Source organism: Lissotriton vulgaris, chromosome 10, assembly GCF_964263255.1.
Source record: "Lissotriton vulgaris chromosome 10, aLisVul1.2, whole genome shotgun sequence".
Lineage (NCBI taxonomy): Eukaryota > Metazoa > Chordata > Amphibia > Caudata > Salamandridae > Lissotriton > Lissotriton vulgaris.
Genome location: NC_141698.1, coordinates 71783852 through 71809770, shown reverse-complemented (window position 1 = coordinate 71809770; position 25919 = coordinate 71783852). Strand labels below are relative to the sequence as shown.

Here is a 25919-nt window from a genome sequence, read left to right as displayed (position 1 = left end):
TAGGCCCTGGGTACACTTATGCCCTGGGTACCTAAGGTACACTGTACAGGGACTGATAAGGTGACTCAGTATCTAATTAGATATGTACCTAGGGTACATGGAATCCATTTTACAGAGAGAGCACAAGGCCTGGGGCCCTGAATAGCAGGGTCTCAGGTCAACTAAGTCGGAAAACCAACAAACCACCAGGCAAAAAGTTGGGGGTAACCATAGTCAGGTATCCACCTTCCTACACATGCAATCGAATTGAACGCCTTTGCGGCGTGTAAAAACCACAGCTGCGGAAGTTCAGGTTTTAAAAGATGCATGACCGCAAACAATGCCCTCAAATTATGCGCCGTGGAACGAGTAGGGATGAATCCCGACTGAACCGGAAGTACCATGACATTTAACAACAGGCGCAGCCGTGACGCTAAAACTTTCGCCAGTATTTTTACATCAGTGTTCATAAGTGATAGGGGCCTGTACGACTCACACAGAGCCGGTGGCTTGCCCGGTTTCAATAGTGTGACAATCAATGTTTCTCTCAAGTGAGTCAGGTAACCGCTGTTGCTCGAAGGCCTCCGCATACATGGCCGTTAAATGGAGCAGCAACATATCGGCATACTCCTTATAGAATTCAGGTGGAAGCCCGTCAGTGCCCACTGGCTTCCCATTAGGCAATGCAGAAATGGCATCTTTAATTTCCTCAGCGGTTAGCGAGTGCATCAGAAAGTCTTGTTGGCCCTTAGACAACCAAACCAAAGCCACGTCATTCAAATACTGTGCTATTTCCTCCTCACTAGCCGTCCGCCTACTCCATACATCTCTTTATAGTGTTTGACAAATTACTCCAGGATACCAGCAGTGTCTGAAATGGACTTGCCCCCCCTCTCTAATTCCCTGCACATTACAGTACTTGGCCCATGGTTCCGCAATTCTCTCAGCTAACGCACACCCCGGCCTACCACCCTCGCCATAATATTGCGCTTTGCTTCGTCCCGATAGATGCCGCACTTCCTGATCTGCCAGCTCATTGTACTCAGTCACCTGCGATCGTATAGCAGCCACGGTAGCTGCATTGGGTAACTCCTCATACTGCAACTCCAGCCTCACCAATTGACGCTCTATTTTTCCCATGGAGTTACGCAAAGATTTGAGCACCCCTGCCTGCATGCCTATACAAGCCCCCCGAATAGTCACTTTAAATGGTGCCCATACTTTGCATAGATCCAAGATTGTCAGCGAAATAATTTTCAATAGTCACATTAAACCTTCCTTAAAAGCTGGATCTAGCAAGGCCAAGGGCTGCAGCTTCCATCTAAACGGGGCTGGAGCATGAGTAGGCATTCGCATGACCAGCAGTACAGGCGCATGGTCCGACAAAGTGCGGGCAGATGTGATACCCGAGACACCCTAGCATTGACATAATGCTTCGCTATCCAAAAATCTAACCGGGACCATGTGTTATGTGTGTATGAGTAGCACGTTCCCTCCCGTAACCCAGGATGTTACAGCGTCCAAACATCATTAAGTCCCAAATCACACATACTATCATGAACAGCCTGTGCAGCCTTTTTAACAGTAGCACTTATTCTCGAATGCTGATCCATTTCTTGATCCAACACCATATTAAAATCCCCCCCACAAAGGATGGCAGATGACGGCAGCTTATAAACTTTGTTCCACAGCTTTTAAAAAAAACTCTGGATCGTCTATGTTCGGGCCATAGACATTCACCATTGTGATCAAGTGCCCTGCACTACGATATACCGGCCATTCGTATCAATCTCCTTGTGAGTACAAACAAATTAACACCATCACCCCCCTCGTATTTGATGAATATGAAGAGGCAAAACGTGCACCAGCCCATTTTTTGGCCAAGAGGACGCAGTATGCTCAGTAAGATGAGTCTCCTGTAGGAGCGCGACTTGAACATTATGACGGACCAAATACGCCAGCACCTGCCTAGTTTTTTTCGGGTTATTTACCCCCTGATGTTCCAAGTAATCAGAGTGATTTTACCTGCCCCCTCCATTATTCACCAGACTGAGACAACACCCAGTATAAAGGATCAAAGGTTGCTCTACCAGATGTATGATACAGTAGATTGTCAATACAGTTCGCACAGCTGCACAAACAACTCACCCCCCCAACCCAGCACCTCAACCATGCCAAGGACATCCCCAAACCTCCCCGCCACCCCCACTCTCCCAAAGACCCTAAGATACCTCGCAAAATGTTGTGAACTGAATAATACCAGGCAGTGTTTGCTGACATACATTCCAATTGTGTGCCTGGGAAAGACCCAAGAACAGTCCCCCATCCCCATTACGAATACCCCCATCCCCCCTCCCACTTCAGCACCCCAACCATGCCAAAGCCGTCCCAACACCGAACCGAACACCCCCCCCCCCCCCCTCCCCCTGGTATAGCAAAACATATTTGGGGTATGCCAATACACTCCCACATAGTAGGAGTTGACCGAGCAATAATATTACAGCAATGCATCGCATAACCAATAGTACATTACATCAATAATATTTTGCCTACTATGATTTAGAAGTAACCAACAGTACTGAGTATAGCAAAAGAAAGGTACAGTACAAACCTATAATAGGATCCGAGCCCTGCATACTGAACTAACAGGATTTACAGCCTAATAAATGACGTCCGATCTATCAAAATAGTAAGGAGGCTGCAGAGTCAATTAGTAGGCAACTGTTATGGTAAACAGTAGAATCCCTCAGGATGGGCATCTTAAATGCGGACATTAAGGGAGAATGATAACAATGTGACCATGCATATATCACTTCGTGAGCAAGAAGTAGAAAAGGAAAATACAAAAATGTCAACAGACAATATAAAAGCACTGAGCTCCCCGCTACTCGACATCTTCAGACCCTGCCGTGGAGTCACGTTTCCTACGTTTCAGTGCTTTAGCATCTTCCATTGCAGCCTTCGGGGAGGTGAAAATCTTGCTATCACCAACCGCATCCACGCGAAGACGGGCAGGGTATAACATAGCATAGGGGACCCCCTCTGTCCTCAAGAACTGTTTCACCGGGCCAAATTCCCTTCTGGCAGCCTGGACAGCGACTGGAAAATCAGGAGCCAAGGCGTTGCCCTGATGTGTAAGGTGCCCTTCACCCTAGCCAGGCGTAAGATGGTATTGCGGTCCCTATAATTCAAGACCCTGGCTATGATAGGGCGCGGAGGAGCCCCCGTGACCGGTCGCGCAGCCAGGGAACGATGGGCACGCTCCACAATGAACATGCTGGACAAGTGCTCTGTGCCAAAAATTTCCGTAATCAGGCGCTCAATAAAAGTCTCCATCCGTCCCACATTTGTCGATTCCGGCAGCCCAGTAAGTCCTCGTTTTTGGCCTGAATAACTGAGAGGTCCTTTTCCATGTTTAAGGTTTTGTCAGAGACCGTCGTCAAGCTATCTTCAGCTGCAGAAACCCTCTGCTCCACCTCCCCCGTGCGAGCATTCTGTTTCTCTAATTGAGATGACATGTGATCAAGCCGATGATTTACCGCAGCCATCGCTCCCTCAATAGATTGTAAAGTGCGCTGCATAGCCACTAATGTAGATTCCAGCGTGGGAGGGTGGTCAGTGTGTACATCAGCTTCAGAGTCGGAGGCAGCTTTCTGCAGTGTCTTGGGGGCCCTTCTCGACTCAAATGTAAGACGTGGTCGGTCCTCCCCATGGCTGCGAATGGCGGCTCAATGCAGTATGAGAAAATTGACACGGGGGGAGCTAGACCTGCAGCCTCACAGTCAGGTAAAGTTTTGACGGGGGGTCACCCGAAAGGCCCAAGAAGTCACAGACGTAGGGCCCTGATTCGTGCCAAAAGGCGTACCACCAGTAAAACCCCCTACTACAGGAGCAGCCCTCGGAGCAAACCAGCCAGTAGGCCACACGGATCCTGGGACAGCGCAAGAGCGCGACAGTGCATAGCCCAGTGTACTCCACCCAGAAGCAGAGTTATAACTCGCAGCTCAGTCCACCTCAATGTCAATATAACAAGAGCAGAAGGCCTGCAGCAAAGAGCTCGAGGTAAGTTCTATAGGTATTTTCAGAATGTTCAAGAAGATGTTGAGTCCAGGGCCCTGGTATTGGCTTGCGCGCCGTGTGTCGTGCCAGGGAAGTCAATGCTATAGAGAGTGTTGATGGCCTCGCCACTCTACCACCTCGATTTCGGTACAGCGACCCGCTTAGTCAGCCAGCAGTAGGCCTCGCGATGCCCCTCGCCTGATGATACCACTACCACTTTCAATGGGGGCCTCACAGTTGCAGCTCCCAACCTGGAAAAGCAAATGCAGGCTCCGGGGCTGTGAGCAATCAGTACGGTGAGCTCTCTGCTCTCCCCCCCCTCCCAAGGCCGGATGGCGGCAGTAGGCCCAGCGCTCCTCCTCAAGCCCACGCACTCCGACTAGGCCCCGTGCCGGCCGTAGCATGACGGACGCGGCCACAGCACAAGGCCCAATCCCGCCTCCGCGGCCCTAGCCTCAGCCGGACCCCAGCCCCAGTCACTGCCGACGGGCGCCAGCACTGCAGTCAGCCCCTAAAGGAAAGGACTGTCCAGGATAGTCTCCACAGCCGCCGATGCCCCTCTCCAACTCTCCGCACAATCTCCTCCACACGCAGGGCGGTACTACGCTCTGCTGTCACCGGTCTCCAACGCTTTTGGCACCCGTCTTGGAGATCATCACAGATTATACCGCAGCCGCCGCAAAGCGCAGCCCCTCGTAGAGCAAAAGGGGCCGCGCAGGATGTCAGACCAGGCCCCCAGTCCCCACGGCACAGGGGAGGCCTACAGGGTCACAGCGGCCTCCCATTTGCTTCAGCACAGTGTCGGGCAATTCAGTCCTTCTCGCCCAGTTACCGGGAGCCGACGGGATCACCAGCACCTCCGATATTGGTCGGATTGTAGCTCGGTCAGACAGAGCCTCACAGCAGTGCGGCCATCTTGCCGTGCGCCCTCTAGCATCTCCCCACCTAAAAATGATCTTGAAAACACAAGTGCTTGGAGGTAGTCTGTTGTTTATGGATTCAGAGAGAAAATGCCATGATGGAGAATGACAAATGTTAGCTATTATTACGGAAAGTTTCAATGCTAATAAGGATACGGAGGTGAGGATAACGCTACTCTTTTTTTACTTTATCACTGGCAGTAGTAATATAATAACACCAAGTGTAAAGATGCGTTTTATAGATGCCATCTGCAGAAGCTTCTCCTCTAAGGGCGCCACTGCGTCAGACACAGTCTTATGGCTAGATGCATCAACATCACCTTGCAAAAGTTCCCATCAATGGGAGTGTAAGTAATGCTTTCCTCCTCCAGGTAAGTGTCTGCAATGTCCTGCATTGTGCTGGGGTAGCCCAGGTAAGTAATAGCTATCAGCCTACAGGGCCTATTCGGAGTCTGTAGCCCGGGGACACCCAATGCCCACAGGCCTTAAGGGGCAACAGAAAGAGTCACAATCAAATGCCAGCCTGGGTCAGTGTCCCTAGAACATAAGCAGCATGGGTTTAGCTTGAAAGCCTTTCATAGACACGCCTGCTCGGGTGTTAATACTCCAGGCGACTAGGCAATTCAGGAAAAACGCACGTCTGTAATTGACAGGCACTGCCGGAAGCGGTACTCGATTTCTGTCAGTTTCAAGTAAGTGTGCCCGCTTGGGGAGATGCACTGAGTGCGTTAAAATAGAGCTGTGGTGCTCCCTAACAGTCGGCGGCCCTCACTGCACACGTAGGCGCCTCACACCACATTGGGGCAAAAATTGACTACAAGGCAGTTGCATAGGAGCATCTAAGCGTTCCTGTGGTCACGCTGTAAAGGGAAAACAGTGCGCAAGCACCAGTATTAGACAGATAATTACAGTAAATCACTGAAAAAGTAGGCACTAAGGCCGGTCACACACTTATTTGTAGGCTGCTGGAGCAGCGAAAAAAGAGGAGGCAGAAGCGTCTTCAGAGGATAAAGGAAGGTCCTGATGACTGATTGTCTGGAATCATTGTTTTTTTCTTTTTCCACTAGTTCAAGAGAAATGTTGTTTACATGTTATTATGCTCCTAATAAGGCTGCTGTCGGTAATAAAGTGACGAAAGAACAACGTAATCCTGGCCTCCGGTCCTGACATAGAGCTAGGATTACAGGTTAGTAACATTTCCTTTTCTACAATCTTTGATTGTACTCTAGTGTCCCTGCACAGGTAGCATTGGTATGGTAAATTATAAAAAAGTTACATTCCTTACATTTGAAGCAAGTGCAAGACATGTTGGACCCGCTGGCCAATTTTATAGGTATAGTGAAAAAACATCACATCTGCCGAGCTGCTGTCTGTCTGGCTAAATTCCTTTAATTTTCCTTCATTTTAAAAAGATGCAGTAAAGTACGAGTTACTTCCCTTCGGTAACGATGTATCTGGTAGAGACGATTCGAGCCACAGATTCCTTCACGTCGAATTAACCCCAGGCGTGAGACTGGAAACGGAAACTTTTTTGCCACAGTATCCCTGCGTGCCGGGGCTGGGCGACATCACGCGACTCCGCCCAGGCATCGTCCGCAACGTCAGTGAGGTTACAGAAGACCTGCCCCGGCGCGCCTACGTCAGTTTTCTTCAGAGAGCTTTTCCGCACCACAACGCGGAACCACCAGATAAAAAACTGTGGTAGCATGGGAACAGTGTGCGAAGAGCAGAAAAATTTGAAAGAAACGGTGACTAACAACACCACACAGAGTAGTGTCCGCACCGCAGAACCCAAAGGCAGGGAAAGAAGAAAGAACAAGCAGAGCCCTGTGCAGCCACCCTGCCAGCACATAGACAGCCTCCCACTCCTGTGCTCCAGAGGCAAGGAACTTGCGTAAAAGTCATGGCACATGTAGTAACCTACTACCCCCATCCTGAGCAAGGAAGGAGACCAGTCCCAAGACAGACAGGGACAACAAAACTCCAATTCACCCCTACATAGAGGGCAACCACCCACAAGGGACAAGGGCAAGACATGGAGACATGGCCAGATGACGCTTAATCAGAGGATAGCAATGGAAGGAAAGTAAGGGAGGACCGGGACAGAAAGCAATCCCCCCCCAAACCTGGAGTAGCCAGAGCAGCAGGACACCGGAGCACCAAAACCCCATCCTCCAAAGGAGGAATGAACCGCCCCCAGACAGAGCCACCCACCAAGAACACGGAAGGCACTCACAGGAGACACAGCCCCCACCGGGAGGTGAGTACCGAAGACCAACCCAAGGGTCCTCGCAGAATAGGGGAGGAAGGGTGGGCCGTGAAGGAATCTGCGGCTAGAATTGTCTCTACCAGATACATCGTTACCAAAGGTAAGTAACTCGTACATCTGATAGAGACTACTAGCCGCAGGATCCTCCAAGTAGAATAGATACCCTAGCAATACCCCCTGGAAAGGAGGGTCTGAGAAATGACCCCACCAGCCAATACAGAACAGAGGGCCCCACAGGGGACCAGATCTGTGGACCAGGTAGAACCTCGTCCCTGCCAGGCAATGTGAACCCCCACAAGCAAGAACCCCACTGACCCCAAGAGGATGTAGGGGGGAGAAGATGGCTGACGAGGCCTGTACACTCACAGCAGAGGAACCAAGGGCAAGGTCAGAGAGGCCAAAGCACCCCACTCCCCCACAAGGCAACATAGCTTCCGCCAAATGCCAAGACAGGAAGAGAGGAAGAAGAAGCTTAGAGGACCCAAGAAAGCGAGGGAAAAGAAAGCGAACCCACTCCAGACGGAGAGCAACCTGCCAGCCAGAACAGCGCCGGCAGTCAAAAGCCGCCACAAGCATGAAGAACAGCCCGAGGCCCCAGGAAGGCAGTGTAGGCGGCGCCTGGCTAGGAAGAACACAGGATCGTCCCAGACCGCAGGACAGGAGCAGGGAGAGGAGGAGATGCCCGGGCACACCACTACGAGTGGCCGCGCACACGACCTCAAGAAGCAAAAGCAACCCACATAAATGCCATGGGAAACAGGCACCAGAAGGCGACCAGAACCCCCTAGCAGAGCGCAAGCCATATAACGGCTACCACTACCCCACATATGGTACGTTAAGTTCCAAACTATGGGAAGAACTTCCACAGCAGAGGAAAAACAAAAGAGCCCCAGGGAAAAAACACCCCAAGCAAAGCAGAAGGCCTAATCTCAGGGCCAAGTCTGCGCAACAACTCTGGCAGAACACCACACATAATCAACAAAAGGGCCATCCAGCAGCCAACAATGCCAAAGTCCCAAGGAAGGATGCAAAAGGCCTGAAAACACACTCCACAGCCAGAACAACCGGTCTAAGAAGTCCCAGAATCAGCCCAACTGAGGAGTTACTGAGGAGGGGACGGAGGATGAGGATAAGGCGGAGGCGGAGGAGGAGGAGGAGGAGGAGGAGGGAGCCCTGCCAAGAGCCTTTGGGTGGCGGAGTCGGCCAGGGCATGGAACAACAGGCTGCCATCAGACGGAAGGTCGATGAGTCGCTCACAAATATTCTCAGGAAATACTCCGTCCCGAAGCCAAGCATGGCGACGGAGAGCGACTGAGGAAGCCATGGCCCTGCCCAGCTGAGATGTCCAGAGCGGAGCGAAGAATAAACACTGCAAGCTCCCCGCCATCCAACGCATGATGCCGTAAGTCCACCTGACCAGTCTCCTGGGACACTGTGGATCCCAGAGACTCAGCCGAGCCAGAACACACAAGTTGTTGTGAAGTGGTGTGGCTCACTGGATAGAGGCGGCAGACCCGTAAAGCAGAGGACGGCCCGGGACCAGGGTTCGATTCCCGACGCGGCAGGGTCGTGGACCAGGGTCAGCGGGCTCGATAATTCTCGCCTCGGTGCCTACTCCAGTCAGGGACCACACTCGGCAACTCTGGGCATTAGCTTGCCTCATCTTCACAACGGCCCCCCCAGACCGCCGGGGATGCTTGGTCGCACCTTAGAGATACCCATTAGGGACCATCTCTCAGGGTGAGCCAGGACGGGTTCCCCAGCGGTCGAAGCGCGGAGATACTCCTCCGGGAGTCGATTCTAGTGCTATATAAAACCCGCAATTAATTAATTAATTAATTAAGGGCCTGCAGAGCAGCACTGGTCGTGGCGAACATGTTGCGCCCCCAAGAGTCCAGCCTGCGGGCCTCCCGGGACGGCGAGTCAATAGTGGCACCAGGGAGGGAAAAGCAGTCCACAAAAGGGGGCTGGTGGCAGAGGGGTGAAGGGAAAGACGCTGGGCCACGCGGCACCAGGAGGTGCTGGTGAAGAAGATGCCGAGGCACTGGTTACCCTGAGGCAGGATGCCTCCAAGCCCCCGTCAAGGAAGAAAGGAGCGATACTTCAAAGGGAAGTATGATTTCCCTCCCACCAGAGCCCTGGTGGATGACTTCAAAAGGAGATGGTCGGCCGTAAAGTAAGCCACCGGGTCACCCATGCGCAGGATGCCCACAGCCGTGGACACTGCCTGGGCTAAGGCCGCACCCGCCTCCGTAGGGCCCCGCTGCGGAGAAAGCAGCTCTCCCATGGGCGATGGCTGCAAACTAAGGCGGTTGTTCCCGAGGCCAAGCGGGATGGGCAAGGGCCAGACCTAGAAGTCAGAAGGAGCCGAAGAATGAGGGATCTGCCGCTCTTCAGACGAACGCCTCTGCCTCAGGAAGGGTGGGGAGCCGCCCCTTGACGCCGGTGAAAAACACATCACCGGGTGACCAGTCTCCGGGGAGGACGATACCACTATATAGCCTGCCTCCGGAGAAGGAGCGTCCGAAGACGAATCCGCGGTATGACCCATGAGCGGAGCCGTAGAGTCTGCTGCCTGAGGGAGGACGTCGGCACCCTCTGGCATCACTTTACAAGTTTCCTCCAAGTCAACCCGTACCGGGGAGTGGAGCTGGGGCCGAACTGGCTCCGGGGCGGCGCCGGAACGAGTCCGACCGACCTCCGTCGAGGCACCCACCTGCGTGGGGGAACGAGACGTTCTGGGGAGTGACACAAAGCCCTCCGCCAGCCGCAGTCCAGAATGTGGCGGAGATCTCCCGGCAACCCTTGTGGCTGTGCCAGGGACGATTCAACCTCCAACTCGCCCTCCGACGAGGCAGCCACCCATGGGGAGGGATGAGAGGGGCCCGGAAAGAGGTACGAGGGATCCTCACCCGGTCTCGACCCGGAGCGAAACGAGGATGATCCACCGACCCCTGTTGCTTCACACGGTCCAGCTGCTGCCGGCGCCGTAGCGGTACCTCGACCTTAGACAGGACCACCTTGTCAAAGGACCGAAAGGGGCCCGGGGATGCGATCCGAGCCCCAGCCACCTCCTGCAACACCACAGGGACTCCTGTGGGAGTGTGCGTAAAGGCATAGACCCGTGGCCTGAAGGGGGTTCCCCAGAGGAGCCGCACCCCAACAGCACCACATCCTCCAAACTTGGATTCGAACCAGTCGGCAGCGGGGGACCCTCTGCAAGGCGAGATATCCGCCGACGCCCCAGGAGGGGGAAGGAGGAGTGGACGCCAGCGAGGCCTGCAAAGCAGCCACGTATGTCTCCATTTGGACTCTCGACACCCCAACACCTGGAAACGGTGGAGAGGACGACACGTGGGGCTGCATCACCCGCGGAGAGTCCACACCCTCTGCAGGCCCTGGGGACAAACTGCGACACTTACCCACCGGGGAGCGAGGCTCGCGTGACATCGGAGAAGGGCGAGGAGGACGACCACGGCCGTATCTGAAGGTGTCCGCCGAAGCAGACCGAGGAGAGGACGTCGACTTTGAGAGACGCGCCGATAGGAGTTTCATGTGGCGCTCCCGCCGCGACTTCGGCTTCAACTGTTGGCACGCCTCACAATCAGTGGTGCCATGATCCTCCCCCAAACACCACATACAAATGAGGTGAGGGTCTGTCGCCGACATAAGACACCCACAAAACGTTCAAGTTTTGAAGCCAGAAGGCATTCGCACACTGTTACACCAAAAAGAAATGGAAGAGAAAAGGGGCCCTAAATAGGCCCGTAGCAAAGACCGGATCCGCATTGCACGCGGAAAAGGAAAAAACTGACGTAGGCGCGCCGGTGGGTCTTATGCGACCTTGTTGACGTCACGTACGTGGACCACGCCTGGGCGGAGTTGCGTGATGTTGCCCCGCCCCCGGCGCGCAGGGATGCTGTGGCAAAAAAGGTTCCGGATCCAGTCTCACGCCTGGGGATAATTCTACGTGAAGGAATCTGCGGCTAGTAGTCTCTATCAGATGGAAATTGCAAGTAGATGCCTCTGCAATTCTGAATTGGCTACAGTATGGAAAAAAAATTACATTTGGCATATCAATCAATCAATCACAGCATTTCAATCAATCAATCTTCCAATAGATAGTCCTAAATTTATACTTGCTTTTAAAAAAAAGAAAGAAAATATGCACGTGGATGAGGCTGTTAAAATGTTTAATTTCTCTTTCCTTACCTAAACACACCACACTGACTGAAGGAACTTTCTTGATCAACAACACTGTGTGAGAGGATTTGAGTCTGTGACCTGAAAGCTAGACTTGGACAATAGACAAGAGCTTAACTCACTGAGCAATTCATTTGAAATGTAAATTATATCTTTGATTCCACATGTTGCATGTCTTTTGTAATGAGTTGACCAGAGTATCTTCTCCTTTTTTTATCTGTGTTGCAGAGAAGAATCGGTGCAGAAACATGCTGGGGAGACTGATGCAATTTCTACAATGGGGTCAATCAGGAAGGAAAAGGATTCATTTAAGGTGCCAAAGGACTAAACGTGCTCAATTTGCATAAGACATCAACATGTGCTTAAATTTATACTAGTAGATCATCGCAGAGTTTAATTTGTTCAGTTGTTTTAATGGAGCTTTTGTTTTATGTTATAATGGTCTTACAAGAAAAGCACTTTGTCGCTAAGATTTTAAGTAATATTTGTATAAATTGAATGCAGAAATATGGTTCTTCTTTGCCTACGAGCTGGTAACATAACTTATGACGGATCTACACAATTGCTGAATCGTATGATCGTGCAGTGGAGCAGATGTTAATGTGGCATAATTCCACAGCCGGAACAATTCTAAAATCACTCTTTGACCATATGCACAAGTAGAGACTTCAATCCCTGCTCAAAAATATAAAGTACTTTGTAGTGTGCCTGTCAATCAATCTGGATTTATGAACAATCAACTCTAATTGAGTCCTGCAGTGAAACTCTTGATATAACCTCTTGTGATCACATGGAACATCCATGCTTTGAGCTCGGATTTTCCTTCTACTGGCCATCCCTATCAGGGCCTAAAGAGACTCTTCCCTGAGAGCAAAATGTCCAGCTCATGCAATTTTCTAATGTATTAGGACATAGACTGAACATTAGCTGATGGATTTGTGACCTTGGATCAAGCTGTGGTGTGTCATCAAATTAAAACTGCATGAACAGGTGCCCAAGATAATTTCAGTACACATTTTAGGTAAGATGTATTTTTAATGCTGTTTTATAATCTTTGGTTGAGCTGCTACAGAAGAGGTTTTGAATTAAGACTACATTCATTTGAACAGATCGACCAATTACTAGAGGATCTAATTTAGAATTTTGACCGATACAGTATTTTTCAACCTTCCTACCTACAGCAAGTAGAGGAATCTGTATTCTGCAACCACATCAAAGACGAAGACAGGAGAATATTGTACCTCTCCTCGTATTGTCTTCACCAGCACCCAGTGAACTGCCATTAGGTATTCTTCTTAGGAGGCTTGGCTGTAATGGCCAGGCTTGAATGACAATTGAGCCAACAAACATTACTCGTCCCACTCTCCTTTCATCCCTTGAATACCGATATCCTTGTCTTAATCATCTCTCTTCAACTTGTAAGAAGTGATTACAGATTTAACATTGGTTTTGTAAAATAATTTGATTGTAGTAGTGAAACCAGAACAGGATTTTAAAATTACGTTCTGCTTAGGAAATATGTGCAAGTCGTAGGGTCTGGGCCCAAAACAGGATTTCAAAAATATGACCTGTACTGCATGATTAATAATATGTGGTAGCCTGCTCAGTAGTTTATCATAACTTTGACCCAAAATAGGAATGCCTAGCATATTCCACTGTATAACTTTTGAAATAGGAATGCAAAGTTTGAAATCATTTGATTGCACTACACGGTATTATACAGAAGAGTGGCTTAGATGTCTCTCAGAAGTACTTTGAAGACTTGCAGCTAGGAAAGTAACCAGTATTGTCAATTTCTGGATGAGATCTCGAGCTATGGTCTCTTTCCTCAGGTTGCATTTGATATTTCACTCTTGAAACAAGCCAGAACATTTTCCTTTCCCTCCGCACCAGTTGTTATGCGGAAATACTCGAGTTTTCTACACAAATGAGCTTTGTGAGTAGAAATGGAAATTTATGGAGGACCGTGAGCTGTAGTTGCTGGGTGTTTTGCACAAACCCAGTTCTGTAGCAACATGTAGCCTGTAAATGCTGCTGCAGTGTCAGAACTACACACTTCTTATAGCCAGGCTGAAAGGTAAGCCTGATAAACATTCTATTGTTTGAATGGACAATCTTCCGCAAGACTGAATGTGGGTCTGTGGCATAGCTGTATTAGCTGTTAAAGCAGATAATGTACACTATGATGCATGTAATGGCCCAAAAGCACCTGACGTCTGAAACACAGAGTCTATGCTGCTCTCAACAGTCTTTCTGAGCTGCAGTTGCTCTATATTAAATGTACATTAATGTATCCTAAGTGTGTGTTTTCGCAATAAATACATTGTAATTCTGATTGTTGAAGACTGAATGGAGTTACGTAAACTGCTTCGAACCTTTTAGGTGTATGCATGGTCTTGAGATATTGAACTCTACAAATGTTAAAAACATTTAGTTGAATGGCATACAATAAAGTACATTAAACTATTTTACATGGGGTGTCTTATTTTTAAACAAATTATCTGTCTAATGTCCTTTATACACTTGTTTAAAATTTACAAGTACAATCAAGTTTGTTAAATCTCGGTTATCAAGATTTGATATAGTTTTACAGTAAACTAATAGGTTCTAAGTCTTTTCTGGGCCACAGTATAAATTCACAGTGAGGCAATGCCTAGGTCTCGTTTCAGAGGGGAGGTCTAAGAATGTCATACATCTCTTCACTGCTATATCCAGGCTTATGTGGTGTGCCCTAAAAAGGAATTCTCCATTGTATAATTTTCTTTGAAGTAGTACAGTACTCCCTCCTCTAATTCTGGAATACATTTAAAATAGATTGCATTTTTATTTTCTAAAACATTTCTTTAAAAACATGATGTCTACAATCATCAACATGTTCTCTGTTTTTTATAACAAATGTAATTAAAATGTGTTTGCTTGAAAATACAATTTTAAACCCCCAAAGCCAAATAATTGTGATATGGTGCCCCTAGAAAATATCCTAAACTCAGTAGCACTGGAACTATGGGTGCAGTATGTGCTGCAACACCAACAGAATATTTGGAGGGAGTACAAGAGAACAAAGTCAATAATGAGGCCTTTTAGTATTTCATGCCCGCAACATTCTTTCGGGGATCAGATGCCAGTAGAAACTAGGAGATACTTGTAAAAACAGGTTTACATTTATTCTACTGCAAAGTAACTGTCATTTGTAAGTTGAGCTTAGTGACGCCCATGACAAAACTTAGGAGCGGGTGAAAGGTTCAGGCTGAAGCCTACATGTTTGTTTCTAAGTGTACAATGATGTAAAAAAAATAGGTTGTTAGTTTTTTTTCTTCTAACTTTCCCACCAATTTCAAAATATTAAAGTAGTATTAAATTTTTCATTGATTCAAATGCTTGAGTCTTTCTCGTTATTGCGGTGGGGGTCCCAACATAATATAGTAAGCAGTATTCAGGAAAAGCACAGTTTAACTAAAAGCAGTGGCATTATTAAACAATTCCTATAATTAGAAAGAACCAAACTCCAGTAAATCGGGGGTAGCTCAGGAAGTACCCCTCCCCCAGAAGCCACCACACCTCCAGATTTCTTACTGCACCTCATGTGAAAGGAGGCTCCCTGAGCTCTGCTCAGTTTATCTTTCTCAGTAGCAGGTTCTTGTACTTTTGACCTCTACTTCAACTGCCAACACCTTTATAGAACATCACTTGGGTGTTACTTCTGACCGGGAAACACGTTGGAGGCCTCTAAAAAAGCACTTTGTAGGCCATTGGTTCCTGAAGTAAGCCCTTTTCACTCTGATGATCCTTTAAGGAGTGCCTTTATTGCTTTCATCCAAAGCATAAAGTTAAGGACTGTAAGTACTATCATAGTTTTTCAAAAGCTTTCAATGACTGAGAGGGCAGATTACTGATACAGATCCAGAAAGCGAAATCAAGAGCAAATCCATCCTCTGGAGATGACTGTGAGACAACATCAAGATCAAGTAAACCCATAAGGGAGATTGACTCTGTCTCTTCTGAAGAGTCTACTAAGAAGGTACATAAGGGCCATGAAAAGAAACACACTGAGGGATGTCCTGCCTCAAAGGTAGTAAGGCAAAACGTAAAAAATGCGGGTCTGAATAAACCTCTCCTTCACAAAAGGGACGTTCTAAATCTGAGCCGAAAAATAGGTTGACAGATCCCTCGTCGACTAAACGCACTTAGTCGGAAAAAATAGTCGTCAGCACCGCCAACATTCTGTACGTAAACTACTAGATAGCTTCATCATTGAAGCCTTCTACACCAGCATGCCGTCAACAACAATGATCTTAACAATTACGGCACCCTCATCAACCCTTGCAGCCTTCTTTAAATGAGAACCATTGTTGACAGCACTGTTGATCGATCTGTCGGCGAAGCAGCCAGGTGTTATCATGATATCAGATCAATGTGTCAAGGGGGTACAGTTCCTCATGAGCAGTACCCTCAAGAAGCCCACCTTCCAGCAGCTCTCTTGAGTAAAAAACACCAGAGGATCAAAGTAGCAAGAGGAGGGGAAGGGAATTAGGTAGGGTACTCCGAAAGGGAGATCTGGAACGAAAGCAACCAACAGTTGAGCTCTAGTTCTTTTTTGACTTGATTTTTATAACATTACATACATATATTACGTGCCATGAACCACTATTACCTTTAAGACAAAAAATCAGCAAGTCTTTCACAGAAGTCACATAACTCAGTAAGGAGGTCTTTTTTAAGTAGCTCCGATAATGTCTTTGAAGATTTTTTCTAATGATAAGTTCACAGTATCATGAGTATTTTTGAATAGCTCCAATAATGTTCTTGAAGATATTCTCCAATTATTTATGCACAATATCACACGGTTCAAAAAACTCTGATAATAGAAATGCTATTTTTCAAGATTGCATTTCTCAGTATTTATCCTAAATACTTTATAATTATGTGCACATTCCAACTTTAACCACTCATACTTGTAGCATTATTTCAGACATAACGAAATGAGAATATTATATGTAATTGTCTATGTGCCTTTTACTTCCATGAGTGAATATGATTTCAATGATTGATGATAAAACAAGAACATGCCATGTATAGCAATTTTGCTTTCCTGTTGTAATGTTCATAAGTGCTACAGTTGTTGCTCGAATGCGCAATTCAAGAAGTCTCAGAAATGTCAGAGGACTCCAATTGTCAAATGAAGAAAAAGTCGTCTCCAACCTTAGCATGGTGTTTCTGGACCAGAACACCGGTACGAAGAATGTTAGCGTCAACGTTGGAAACGGACGCGAAGCAGGAAAAGATTCTCTCCGAGCAACGTAGTTGGAATAATCCACAGGGAGCGGTTGGGCGTGGCTGTTTATATAACGGGAGCGGGATTACAGTGGCCTCAAAGCAACAGAATACGAAACAGCTCAAATCCGGCTGAGATAACAAATAAAACATATAAATAAGAAAACAAATAGGTGAAAGCAAATAATAAGGAGATTATGTACATGATTCCTTTTTCTTTGGTAAATGGGTTCTTCATTATTTTATATGAGGAGCAGGATGGGTGAATATAATTTAAGATGTTCATGGATATGGATACAGTTAGCAATACTCTAGCTCTGCCAAGCCAATGAGAGTATTCAAAGCATGCTATAATGCTGTCAGTGATGGGCAGAATACAGTAAAAGTAGTACATGACGGCATACTTAGGATCAATACACAATGTTATTCTGGTACCAATACTACACGAACACACTTCACACAGCAAAGTTTCTCCCTTGCCACCAAGGCATCGCTGGATGTTGACAAACATTTTCTGTCCTGCCTATAGCCCCACGCAACTGGCAGTGAAAGGTTAGGTGGACAATGTTGATGATTATTTAGAAGGAGAGTACGAATACCATGATCCACAGGTGGACACTTCAAAACTCAAGTCCATAGAAGCTTTTGCCAGTCATCCAGCGAGCTGGATGACTGGAAATTCACTTAAAATAAATCCAGAAAAGACGGAAATTTTGGCTGTTCCATACATCAACAGCCCCTGGTGTGACCTGTTTTGGCCGCGGGAATTAGGAGTCATCCCTACCCCAGTCCCAGTGGTTAAAAGTCTGGGCATCAAAATCGATGCCGACCTTTCTTTGAGTAACCAAGTGTCTGCAGTGGTTGGTACCTGTACAGGGATACTGAGGTGCTTGCGTAAACTTGTCCCTCTTCTCACTACTGTTTCCCTCCAGGTCATTGTTTCTGCCACAATATTGTCCAGGTTGGACTACGGGAATGCCCTTTACATCGGCCTCCCCTGGAAACTAATAAGAAGACTACAGGTTGTGCAGAACGATGCGGCGCGCCTTATCTTCAATCTACCTAGACGGGCGCAGGCCTCCCCATTGCTTTCCAAATTACACTGGCTGCCTATTAGGCAGCGAGCATCCATCAAGGGCCTCTGTATTGCCCACAAGGCCATCTATGGTCAGGCCCCAGCATACATCAGGGACCGCCTGATGAGCTATACTCCTGCGCGGACTCTTCGCTCCTCGGCAGCTTGCCAGTTGGTCGTCCCCCGGTTTTACTTTGCCCGCAACAGTGGGATAGCCTTTTCCACTTTGATTCCACAGCTCTGGAATAATCTTCCCGGAAATCTGCGCAAAGAACCTGCCCTTCTTTTGTTCAGGAAAAAACTTAAGACCATCTTGTTTTTGGAGGCATTGACCACAAAATAAAGCCTACCCATACCGGCTCACACGCTCACATTGTCTGTTGTAATTTTCTTCTCTAGAAGCGCGAAGAGACCTGATGGTGAACCTGCGCTATATAAGAACCAAATAACATAAAAAATAACATAACATAACTTATGAGCCGTCTGATGTTCAGGATCACCATCTGGAACCTATGATGCAGGTCCCCACAGCATTAGTTACGGATTTCTGCCTTATACTTGAGGACTACAAGATGTTTCCAGATCCAACTGGTTCTCAGGCACCTCTACAACGGACTCATGCTCCACAACCTACTGCATCCCCACTTACTCATTGGATGGTACATTCTTTGTAGATAACAGGCAAACATTCAAGAGACACCAAGACTTACTGCCCATAAGTGCAGCACTGATTACCATCTAGAATATTTATTCTGATAATGAACCAGAAAAAGGTAACCTCAAATAGGACCTACCTCACGATGCAGGTACTGGGTGGGTTAATTGTGACATCACGGTTTGCTCTGTCTACTCAACTAGCTGCTAGTACCCCTCTGGATGAGATTTGACATTTCCATGTCCTTCTGGATAGTGCTTCCAAATGATTTGATCTGCCCATGCTCATAAAATAGGCAGGCTGTTTTCTGTAATACCTTAAAGAGCCTGCATGCATATCGATCAAGGCAGTCCCCATAATCAGTAACATATGGTCGGACGGTGTAAAAGGTTATAAAGAACCCTGTGACAGTGGCAGCGGTTGTGCCCTGCCTCGTTAAAAAATACAAAGCCACAGATACCTCACCTGCCTGTCTTACCCTTCCTTCTCTACAAAAGAGAGCATGCTGCAGTTGGTTGACTTAGCTGCATCCATTGTTGAAAGAATGGCTGTTGTCTACCCATGAGGCTTTTTAAATAGGAAATAGACCAGTAGTGGGCACAAAGCCAAGGATCCTTCATCAACGTTAGAAAAGTCACTGCCAAGATGAAAGATGCAGTATTTTGGTGGACACAGGGAAAAAATATCTTGGGTGGTCATACATTCCTGAACACACCATCCAAATTTGTGATGACCTCAGACACATCTGAAGAAGCCTGGGAGCATTATTTACAGGATTTGGAAGTCACTGGAAAATGATCACAATAGGAAACCCGTCTACATGTCTATCTTCTAGAGTTGAGAGTAGTTGCCCTAGGTCTCCAATCTTTCCTTCCTAGATTAAAAATGTTTATCTGCACTAGTCTCTATGGATAACATGACAACCATGTACTATTTGGACCAAAAAGGAAGAAAAAGACCATGCTTACTCTCGGTGGAAACACAAAAGATCTGGAAATGGGCAGTTCTTCACCAAATTACACTGAAAGTGGATCATGTACCTGCAATCGGCAAGTCAGTGGGTAGACACTCAGAAGAACAAAAAAGTTTTGCAAATGTGAATTGGACCAGCAATAGCTAACATCCATGTTTCAAACCTTGGGAAGCCCAGATCTAGACTTTTTTGTGATGCATCACAATTGCAAATGTTGCTTCTATGCCAGCATGTATCCTCGAGGGGTTGTGAGGAAATGCTTTTCACATGTTAAGTAATACTGTGTTATTGCACAAAACCTTAATATGTGGTGTTCATTTGGCCTTCTACCAGGGCTACAGTGGAGTCTGAACAGAGGCCATATGAATTCTCTGATCATGTTCGATGCATAAAAAGTTGCATGCATTTTATATAGTTAAGAAAGACCGAGGTTGGTATTAGCTGAGTATTGGGAATATAATGCTTATAAAACCCAGTGCACTTTTAAAAGCTACAAAAAACGTTTTAGAACAACGATTATAATATTTAGTTGGGTAAAATGAAAGCGCTGTTGCAAACATACTTTCTAAAACGAAGCAAGGTCATACACCATTTATTAGATTACGTCAAATTCAGTTTTATAAGCAAATTATAGTCCCCATATGTTCGAATTGTTGACTTAGAAATGTACATTAATCAATTGAAATTCATTGATCACAGTTCACATAGATCTGTCTTTGTATAGGAGACTTGAAAACTATCTGATAGAGACATCTAGCCACAGATTCCTTAACTTTTGAATTCTCCCAGGCGCCAGTCTGGATCTGGAAACTTTTCAGCAGTACCTCTGTGCACCGGGTTCCGGCGGCATATGACTCCATGATGACATAGAGTCTGATTGTGACGTCAGCGGAGTCATATAAGTTCCCACTGGTGCACGGGCGTCGGCTTCTTCTTTTCCACACTACCACGCGGATCCAGAGAAGCGGTTTCTTGCCTACCTCAACAGTTTTTGTTGGTTAGAAACAGTGTGCCTTTACTTATGTTTTCAGGTTTTAAGACTTGTGGTCTTGTACACGACAGATGTCGGTTACAGACCTGCATTCTGTTGATATGTGGGGTTTGGGAGAACATCACGACTCCGAAGATTGCGGCTCCTGCCAGAAGCTGAAGCCAAAGACGCTCAAGGAACGCCAACTGAAACTCTTGGCAGCACGGCTGACACGGTCTAAGACACTTCACGTTGGCCTCAATCTTTTACCTCTCATTCGGAGGCCTGTTACGGGCCATTCCAGGTTCCGGAGCCGTTCATGGTGTCAATTTCCATTTACGTCTAAAGGTAAGCTTAGGCGGTTGAAGTAGCGCACCCCTTGACTTCGCCGCGTAGGGATTCTGTCTCTCACGGCTCCTCCCGCTCACCAGTTGCGGAGTCCGGACACGACTGCCCACGCCTCACCGTGTTTCCGGGAGCCGGGGCATTGATGGCCCAAATGTGAGAATACTATAATTCACTGCATCCCATCTTTGGACCGCCTCCTCATTCCCCTGGAGGGCCGTCGGGCCCCATGGAGGGTAGAGGAGCCACTCCAGCGGGATCACCCTCTGTCACTTAGGCCATCTGGGTAATTGGGTCGATGCTGGTCGGCTGACTCCGCTTCGGCGCCGGAACACAGCCCTTCGGGGTTTCCACCTTTGGTGTCTATCCTTGATCATCCGAGTCTGGCATTAGCATTGTAAATCGAAGTAATTTCTGCTCCTCTTCTCAACATTGACGCGTCACCTTCTCAGCATCGGGTGCGAAGCAGACAAAGCTAATTAGAGGGAATGTTGTTTTTCAACTTTCTTCTCATGGTGGGGCTTCTGAAAGTCATCTGGTAGTAGGTGAAACGGAGGATACTGGGCTGTTACAGCCTATTACTGACATTATTCCACCTTGTGTAGAAGAAAGTTGGCTTTCTGCGCTTGGTGAGGCTAGTGGGCTGGAGTCTTCCCCAGCCTCAGGACTACTTTCCCCTCCTAGTCTTGCTACTGAGGTGCGTTCCTCTTTTGCAGATATGTTCAGGAGAGAGGCTACGGTGGAGAAGTCCACTGATCCCCTAATTGATGTCCTTTATCAAGGTCAGAGAGGGGTGGCGCCTGTTCTCCCATATAGTCAAACAATCAATCAATCAGGTTAATTGTAAGCCCGCTACTCCCCAGTGAGTGTCTCAAGGCGCTGGGGGGTATCAGCAGCTCCGTTCCATCGAAGAGCCAGGTCTTGAGTGTCTTCCTGAAGGTGTTCTGGTAGGGGGCGCGTCTGATGTCGATAGGGAGCTCGTTCCAGGTCTAGGCCGTGATGTAGGAGAAGGCCCTTCCACCTGTTCTGGCTTTTGCGGATTTGTGGGTTTTCGGCGAGGGAGAGGTCAGCTGATCAAAGGTTTCTCTTGGGTACGTGGAAGGAGATTCTCTTGCTGTGGTATTGGAGTCTGGTGCTGTGGAGGCATTTGTAGGCGTGGGTGAGTATCTTGAAAGTGACTGTCTTCTCGAAGGGGAGCCAGTGGAGGTTGCGCAGGTGCTGGTTGATGTGTTTGTGTTGGGGGATGCCGAAGACGAGTCTGGCTGCGGTGTTTTGTATGGTCTGGAGTTTGTGGAGCAGCGACTTGTTTTGGTCCTATCTGACATATTGTTGGGCACTTGTGCTCTCAGGCACTTGCCTGCTCCTGGAGATCCAGCTTGTTTCCTCAGGCATTCTACCTCTCGTAGTTTGGTAATTCAGGCTGTGTTAGCCTCACAGTATATGGATTCTCTACCTAATGTTCCATCAGATAGGTAATCTTCTTCTGCTTTAAAGTACACTAACACTTCTTGTGCATTTTTCTCACGCTTTATGGGATTCTTTACAGACTATGTTGACATCACTTCCAGGGGGCCTCGGATCTAATAGAACAGTTGATTCGGGCTGGCCAACAGGCAGCTAAGCTGATTATTAGATATGGCATGGATACTACAGATTCAGTAGGTCGGTCGATGGCATCTTCTGTGACACTATGTCGTCATGCCTGGTTAAGTACCTCAGGCTTTTCAGAGGTTGTCAGAGCCGCTTTGGTCGATATGCCCTTTGATGGCACCCATCTTTTTGGTGCCAAGGCCGACTCTGCGTAACAGTGTTTCCATGATAGAAGAAGTGAAATGGAGTCCTAATATCTCTTTTTTTAAATTATCCACCCCTTTGATTTGTTCCCAACATTAGGGTTTTAAGGAGGATATTAGTCTTTTGTTTTCTTACATGGCTGCCCAGGTTATGGCAGTGCTATGGTGTAAGTTCCACCTGTTGGTGACACCCAATGTGGCGTTCCTACAGTTAGGAGATATTATCGCTTCAATACCATCTTAGACAGATTATATGGTACAAGGATACCTTTTGCATAGGGTTTTCTCTTCTCTTTTTCCTCTGATGATGGGCTTTATGCTCAAGAGGTCATTTGCTTGTGAGGTATCTTCCGGTTAGGAGGTTTACCTATGTTACATGCTTCTTTAGAGCAGTTGGGTATGCTGATATGCATTGCTTTTGACTTTTAAGTATCTCTTATAGGGACATCTCGCTTATACCCTTTGTGAGAACTTTTACTGCGAGTATGCTTATTCTTTGCGACTACTCTGAATTTTCACTTCAGTGCAATGTTGGCAGACCTTATTTTGATTGCTGTCATTTTCGCTAGTTTTCATGGGGTGCACTTTTCTTTGAATTTAGATGGTACAAGTTGAGGAACCAAAATATTAGACTAATGGACTATACTCACCAATAGCCCATATACCATATACATAAATAATAAGTCAGTCGGCAATGGAGAAGGTTCAATCGTTTATTCTGCAGATACAAGCCCTGACAGGGGAGTCTCAGAGTACACGACCCTCGGAGGTGCGCAGAGGAGACTGACTACATACAAACAGGGCAAAGCATATATACGTTTCACACACAGCACGATGTCACCTTACTAGGAAGATACAATTTGTCAGTGAGCTAGCAGGAAGACCCATCTAAGGCACAATTGATTGCTAGCAGCTAGGCCTAAGCTATTCCGGGGGAAGGTCAATAAGGTGTCTCCCTTTCTGTCTGTAGCTCGGGGAGTACAGGAACGGGCTCTGCTAGAATGTGCGCATCCCACAGAAAGGGCAGGTGTGACCTTGGGTTTTCCTGAGCTACAAACTAGCGAGTGGAGCAGACCGCTAAGTCTGCCATTGCGGTTTCGTGCAGAAAGCCTAATCACGTGATTTCAGGGAAACAGTACTTGACACAGAGAAACAAAACAAGATGGTTAAGGTCACATCAATAGGTTTAGGCAACACTAAAGTGAATCGTTCCTTACTATAATAATACAGTGTGAATAATGCAAGGCTAACGTGCGGTTATAAGGTTATATTGTATATATTAGGCCAACAACATGTATTTATATCCCATCAGACGGCCCTTTTGGCCTACTATAGCCAATATAACTAGATTTATTCTACAAACACTCCCTCATCAATCTGCATAAGATCTGAGACCTCCTTCCGGATCATTTGCTTGTTGACCATAGCCTGTCGATAGATTTTCAAGGTGGACGGTATTCTAGCTGCACAGAAAGAACAGTAAGCCGGGCCACAATGGAGACACAGGCAGCAAGTAAATATGACTCCAAAGGCTCCAGCAAGAATCATGAATATCTTCCAACCCCAGGTAGATAAAAGACCACAGAATCATCCACTAAGAGACCAAGTACCATTGTCGACATGTGCTTCACTAGCTAACCGGTGTAGTTTCTGAATTGCAAGGTGTATGGTAGGGGCTGAATCTGGAATGAAAACACAACAAGAGCTGCCGATCACACGACAGGCTCCACCCCTATCTGCTAGGATGACGTCAAGAACCATTCGGTTCTGGAGCGAAACAAGCCTCGTAGCCTGAAGTTCAACAGTAATATTGGTCAGAATCCCAGCTGTGGTCTGAACCACGTTTTCCACTATTTTCGACAGGCGTCGTACACTACGACTATTGAAAATCAGTCCCCAAAAGGGAGTGAGACCTTTGGAAATATCTTCAAACTGTTGCAAGGAGATGTCAATCTGATCAGTACTATCAGTATCAAAGCTTCTATTAGATTCTATCTCTCGTCTAGCTAGTTGATGTGTCTTATGATAATCAGATGGGGCAATATAAACTGGGGGGTAGAGGAATGAGAGGTAACACCGCCCTGCCCATCCCCGGGGAAGCCAAGTATATGCGTTTTCACCGCACACAAAATATACATTAGGGGGAGTAATCACAGGAGGAGTACTGAATGTATGCAAGGTGTAAGTATAATTACATCTACTGTGTCCTACCTTAATATGACCTTGTCCCTGTATGCAAAAGGGGGAAGTGCTATTTATGATGGGAATTGGCAAAGCTTTGTCATTGGGGACATTTCGTTCTTTAAAATGCTGAAAATACATGGTGGAGTTGAAAAGTTCAAAATCTTGCATTTTCTCTTGTAACCAGGTAGCATTCTCATATTCAGTGTATACATTCATACAAGCATTTGGGTCTAAGGATCCCACTCCTCCATTTCCTTCAGCATCAAATCCTTGGTGTCGCTCTATATATTTCAGAATGGCCTCAGTCTTTTTCGGTATATATCTTAGGTTCAGCTATATAGTGGGACTACATCAATGACAATATTTGAAACCAGGCTTCACAGCTAGCTAAGTGGGACAAGGGCAGGGAAATGAATAATTCATGCTGATGCATTACTGACGGGAGTAACCCACAGACCCAACAATTCGTCTTGTTGGTAGTGCTATGGGTCTGATGTAACATTTCAATAAAAACATTTTTAGCATAGTTTCTCTGTGTCTAGCCTTATGTGGAGGTAAGGAATAAAAGAGATGTTCTATTGGGGTAGGGGTAGTTCCTAGCAGTTTCTGTACAGGGTGCTGAAATTCTAAATACACAAATACACACATTAACATTACTGTAATTACAACAATAAAAGCAATAAATGCCACCTTCACTCTGGTGGTCCATCCGGAAAACAATTGCGTATTATCAATAAATCGACGAGGGGCAATTGGTCGTTCATCCTCCATGACAAATCGGGCAAAAGGAAACATGCTCTCTAAAAGTCCAAATTCTAACTCGGATCCTCTCTTAAAGTCCAAAAACTAATCTTTGTATCCACAAAGCATGCACACCACCAGAGGGTTCTTCTTTCCACTGAGGGATCTTCTCCCTGTGTCCGTTAGAGCCTCACAGGCAGACTCCTATTGTTCATCAAAAAAGAACAAACTTTATATTCCAGTAGTACAACCGCGGCCCTTAACTCAGTCTTTGTTTCTGAACAGAGATATTTAACACAATGTTCCAAGCTCTCAACGGGTTCAGTCCAGTGTCTCGCTCAGTAACCCAGTAATTCTACCCAATGTTCCTCAACTCAAGTCTCTGTCTAGCTCCTACCATTGGAAACTGGGGTACCGCGCTGTTTTCGGGGCCGCAGGTCGTATTTAGAACGGCCAGGTTGCTCCTGGTCAGAAAACAATTC

General features: G+C 47.0%; 1 protein-coding gene across 7 annotated transcripts in view; it reads left to right on the top strand.

Annotated features, from left to right (window-relative positions):
* The window catches only part of LOC147684688 (hydroxyacylglutathione hydrolase, mitochondrial), a 699222-nt gene that overhangs the window by 526062 nt on the left and 147241 nt on the right, over positions 1–25919 (top strand). For 6 of the 7 annotated variants that reach the window (XM_086940519.1, XM_086940522.1, XM_086940521.1 and 3 more), the window contains one exon: positions 11659–13901. In XM_086940519.1, the coding sequence (XP_086796645.1) occupies positions 11659–11758 (100 nt within the window). In that variant the 3' untranslated portion in view covers positions 11759–13901. Of the gene's footprint in view, positions 1–11658; positions 13902–25919 lie in introns of those variants that run through there. The other variant, XM_086940518.1, reaches the window with a different exon arrangement.